The sequence below is a fragment of the Octopus bimaculoides genome, chromosome 15, assembly GCF_001194135.2.
Source record: "Octopus bimaculoides isolate UCB-OBI-ISO-001 chromosome 15, ASM119413v2, whole genome shotgun sequence".
Lineage (NCBI taxonomy): Eukaryota > Metazoa > Mollusca > Cephalopoda > Octopoda > Octopodidae > Octopus > Octopus bimaculoides.
This window is the reverse complement of record NC_068995.1, coordinates 38357837-38363419: the sequence shown is the minus strand read 5'-3', so window position 1 is coordinate 38363419 and position 5583 is coordinate 38357837. Positions and strand designations below refer to the sequence as shown.

Genomic DNA, 5583 nt, shown 5'->3' with positions numbered 1-5583 from the left:
TTCGTTGTATAGCCATTATCTAATTGACTTTAGTCCGAAACAGAAAGTACACACATTAATATTCTATAATTATATATAATCTTCATATCTTATCACATTCATTGTCAGTTATTAAAGATCGAGACTTCGTTGTCTTAATTTCAGGACACCATGTGTTAGTCTTTCCAAACATTACCTCGCAACTCAAATTATTGGCGATTTTCTTCTTTGTCATTATTACTTAATATCTGACAAAGCAATTATGATATAGAGCATGAGAAATACGACAATTATTGACACAGATATTTTGTCTAGTTTCTGAGATGTTATAACATGTTTTTTATACGCAGTTTTCGCCTTTATCTTCATATTTTGTTCATCTGAGATTTCTGAAACACCAACCCTGTTTCTTGATCTATTTGTTTCGTTTGCAATTTCTGGAGTTGAGTTATTTTTCGATCCAGTCTGGTGAGCATGCACTTTACATATAATTACTGACACGACAGTAGAACAACCGCTGACAAATGTCAAAATTAAGAGATATATTAGATATGCAGATGGTTCCTCAGAATTATTACCCAATGTTTTTTCAGTTTCAGAAAGGAAAACTATGTTTGTAAGAAAAACAGTGATTGCAAGTGAAACTTTCTCTCCTGAGTCAGCCGGGAGCAGATGGACAGCAAAGATCAAAAATGTTAACATAATTGGGGGTATAATTTTTGTTATTGTTGCACTGTTAATTTTTCTCTTGCTGTGAACTGTAAGGCCCACTGCTGTAATATTCGTCTTTCCCGTGTCAATCTCTTCAAATTTGAAATTCCATTGTTTTGATTTGGATTTGGATTCTATATCGTACTCAAACGCACCTATTCTTTCCTCCATATGCATCAGATGCGCAAAGCAAACCAATATATCACATTCGTGCTCATCAAAAGGATATTTCTGAACGTTAATCCTGCAGTAAGTTTTGAATATTTCGTCTATATACAAGTGAATGTACCCGGTAGAATTTATAGTGACTGCCATGTTCGGATCCATATGAAATTTACCCGTTATGCTATTACATATTTGAATATTAGGGTACCATATCTTAACTAATTCAACATTTATGAGACTTTTCCCGTATTTTGAGTTATCCCACTTGAGATTAGTGTCGCGCCAGTTTATGCCGAGTATTAAATTACTTGCCAGTACACCTTGCTTGATGTCTAATCCAATAATGTTCTCTACGAATAGTGACACATTTACATATACTAAGCCATCTTCCTCATTAGCCGGTTTCTTTGTTTTATCGTAATTGCTGAATAACACTGTTTTTAGAGGTATATTTTCTGAAGAAGCACTTGCAATTGAAATATGAATTAAGGCAACTATCAATTTCATGATGATCAATTTAAAGGAAATATTGCGCTTGATAATTTTTTTTCTTAGTATATTTAAGTCTGTGCATGTGTTGCGTCTTTCTATATATTTCTCCTGCATAGTTAAAACATATAGGAAGTATTTTTTATTAAAAGTATCCTAATAATAGGGATGATGTAAATTACGTATGTACTGACAATGTATTTTGTGTCCAAATTAATACACAAACGTCTAAAAAGAGTTCCAATTACCTTGCGTTTCATGGGATTCTGTGTTTATGTTATGCAATCAAACGAAGATCATATAATTCAGCACTGCTTATCATGAACGTTATCATACATTATCAGGTCTTCAAATGTCTGTACCATTTTAGATGGTCTTTGGATCTATGTAAAGGGGCAGTTGGTCTGCAGATATGTGTAGGTGTGCAATAGGAAGTAGGAAAGTATTCGTTCTGACCGTCAATGCCCTTAAATACAGATTTTTTTATCTCATCCCCACTGTCGTCATTCATGTTTTTTTTATTTCTCTCTCTCTCTCTTTCTCTCTCTCTCTCTCTCTCTCTCTCTCTCTCTCTCTCTCTCTCTCTCTCTCTCTCTCTCTCTCTCTCTCTCTCTCCCTTCCTCTTTATCCATGGGTCATTATATAATATGTTTGAAGCACATACTTTAAATGATCTGAAGATCGAATATGCATTTAATGTTTGAAAACTACAATTATATGTTGCAAAAGATATTTCCACTTAGTTATACATCAAAAAAATATTTTGTTAGTAATTTTATGTATTATTAAAAATACATTAAATAAATTGCTATAAGTAATTTTATTCTTTTGTTATACGTAATATGTTGTTTCAGCCGTCAAGTGTTAGTTTTCCCATAAGGTTAAACGCAAATGGACACTCCGAAATGTTCCACTTATAAATATATCTATATGGTAACTATTGAATATTACAGAATGAATACTGAACAATAGATGTGTTTAGGAGTGTATAGTTCATATCTTAACTTGTGATTACATGTTCTCTCATCTCCCAAAGCTTTACGGGGAAAAGACAATGATCAAATGGAAAGTTAAAGCATGGTGATCAACAAATCATCATTGCACTTGCTGCTCATTCCGATAATAAAACTGTCTTGATATTTGCTGATGTATGATGAGAAGGGAAATCAGAAATGCGAAAAACGAAAGAGTTAGACAAATAGACAGAGTGAGAGAGGAGGAGAGGGCAAGAGAGAGATCTATTCTGTTGCTGTTACAGATTTTAAACAAGATGAAAGCATGTCATATGAAGAGAATGAGAGAGAGAGAGAGAGAGAGAGAGAGAGAGAGAGAGAGAGAGAGAGAGAGAGAGAGAGAGAGAGAGAGAGAGAGAGAGAGAGAGAGAGAGAGAGAGAGAGAGCGGTGGACAGATACGCAGACAGACAAACAGACAGACAAATCCATCGTGAAAAATTACACCATTACACCGAACTGGAAAATGTTCTCTTAATTTAAAAATGTTAAAACTTCTAACAGCAACTCTCTCTATATCTATCTATCTTGATATTTCTCTTTCTCTCTTTCCCACGCTCTCTTTATTTCTCCAATTCTTTCCTTTTTCTCTTTTCTCATTGAAACATTCCTCTCTCTATATATATTTACCAGACTCCAGCTCACTCTATATATGTATACCCCTTATGCTGAGAGTGTGTACGTATTTGTATCAGAGTGTGTGTATGCATGTGTGACAGGAATTCCATTAGCGTGACAGGGTAATTAAAACAGCTATGTATATGATAACTTATTTTAATAAAACACTTTTCTCTTAGAAAATATGATTTCTCTTACGATGACAGACAGACACAAACACGCGCACACACGCTTGGTGTAGGGTGGGGTTTAAATATTTAAATTGGAAAATTTATTGCTGTTGTTGCTTAAACACCACCAGTGGACCGCACTCGGGTTAAAACTTCCAATTAATCATTTCATAAAATGTCTTTACTAAAAGAAAAAATGGAAAGCATCAATAAAATCCATAGTGGCATAGAATCAAGGAAGCTACCAGGTGGTTGTGGGATGTGCTGGAAATAATAGCTAAATCTGCCTTAAATCACACACCTTTGCATCTGAAAATTATCTAAAATTATAGACATCTGTATAAGTTGCAATATCGGACTATACTTATTTTAAAATTACGATGAATACACGTTTCGAAAAAAGGGCGAAATTTTAGAATTTATGGTGCTGGGGACAAGGTAAATGATTTTAAATTCACCAGTTTTCTTTTAAAAAACGATTCCTTTTCTGTTTGAAAATAAGCAAACTAGTGATGTGGTCGCAGAAATTGTCTGACCGCCATGGCTGGGTTCTCCTGCTTGTGTGGCATAGCACAGAAATCTTTTGCCAGACATAAGTTCTTCCAGCAAACACCCTCTTGACCAAGGGCAGCATTAACTCCTCCTAGCACTTGATGTAGGCCTTGGTGTGGAGTCTAAGGCCGTATAGGAAGATGAATGGAAGCATAATATCACCATCGCTGGTGATCACTCCAAGCAGCATGATGTTAATTGGATGTTTGATTTTTATCACACTCCGTACATGATTTTGGGATACGGCAAGTGAATGGTTGTTCTGTGTTCACCATCTGATCATGGCAGAATTTTTTCTCGCCTGAGAAAAACTAAAGCATGTTCGTTCGAAGGGGATGCTTGAGTTTGTTCAGAAGTTTCCTAGTGCGGTCTTTTCTCATGTCTTTGATGGCTGGAGATAAAATCTGGCCCTTTTTCACCTTGTGTCTTCATGAACTACCAGCCTGATAAGAAACTCAGACACTCCCATGTCCCTGGCGATGGGCTTAGAGGAATTGTTGTCAATCATGGCTTGGATCTCACCAAAAAATTCAGGGGTTCTTTCTTATCAGAACAAGCCGAATGAGTTTTCCGAGCTGCTGTACATTTATAATTTCCTTTAGTCTCATCCAACTCTTTCAAAATCATTTGCATTGTTCTCAGATTGACACCCAAACAATCTGAAATGTTCGTATTGGTGCTTCTGGCACGAATGTCATGCAGCACAGCATATCGTTTCCAAAATATCTAACAGAGTAAATTGCGTCATGGTGCAGTTTTTCTCACAGACGGTGCCCAACTGACCTTACTATACTGTGTAAGCGACAATAACTAAAAACAAAAGAGACGCATGCGCGAAATTAAAATTGTAAAATGACAAAAGTGTACCCACCGCAGGCTGTGTATATGCATGCATATATATGATATATCACCATTAATTAATAACGAAGTAATACAATCTCTGATATATATTTTCATCGGTCGGGTTTTCTGGGTTTCAGTTACATGGACAATTTACACTATACAGTTGGCAGAGTCCTTACGAGGTGCTTACTGTAATAGCTCCATGCTTTTCTGAATGCACACCTTGTTCTGATTACATGCATACATACTGTTGTGTCTTGGGAGAGTGATTCTCTTTAAGTGTCTTATAATTTAATACACACACCGGTAAAGTTTCCACTCATCTACTTATATATTCTTCTAAAATGTTCGATCCGCCTTGCAATCTTTTCAATAGTTGTTTACTCTGTCCGTTATCCGAGCTGTGTTATTTTATTTTCTTTTGCGTGCATGTGCTTGGGTTATTATATATGCGCATACACATATACGTACGTATTCTACATATTCATGTGTTTGTGTGTTTCTATGTGTGTGTGTATGTGTGTGTGTGTGTGTGTGTGTGTGTGTGTGTGTGTTTGCATTTGTATGTGTGTGTACCTCTCTCTGTCTCCTTGTGTGTGTATGTCTGAGTGTGTATGTTTGTGTGCATGGGTTTTTGTGACTATGTACGGTGTCTGTATGTGTATCTCCATGTGTGTGAATGTATGTGTGTCTATATTTGTCTTTGTGTGAAGTAAAGTGTGTGTATATATGATCGTGTGATTCAACTTCATTTGCGTGTGTGTGTATGTGTGCTTGTCTGTTCATGTTTACTTTCATATCCATTTTCCTATGCACACATGCACGCACACATACACGCACATACACATACACATACACATGCATAGGCGCGAAAAAAACGCACATATACCTCCACACACAAACCCCCTATCTACATACACACGAACACACATCATACGCGCACACACACACACACACATGCATACACACAAAAGACACATACACACACACACACACACATGCATACACACAAAAGACACATACACACACATGCACAAACGAACCC

The 5583-nt window shown here is 36.3% G+C and overlaps 1 protein-coding gene across 1 annotated transcript; it reads right to left on the bottom strand.

Moving 5' to 3' along the window:
- Window positions 1-216: 216 nt before the first annotated feature.
- Window positions 217-1424, bottom strand: LOC128249534 (acetylcholine receptor subunit beta-type unc-29-like). Its single transcript, XM_052973406.1, has one exon. The coding sequence runs from the start codon at window positions 1360-1362 to the stop codon at window positions 217-219; it is 1146 nt and encodes a 381-aa protein (XP_052829366.1). The 5' UTR covers window positions 1363-1424.
- Window positions 1425-5583: the final 4159 nt, after the last annotated feature.

Coding starts and splice junctions, on each gene's coding strand:
- LOC128249534 (XM_052973406.1), bottom strand. CDS start 1,362: ATGAAATTGATAGTTGCCTTAATTCATATTTCAATTGCAAGTGCTTCT.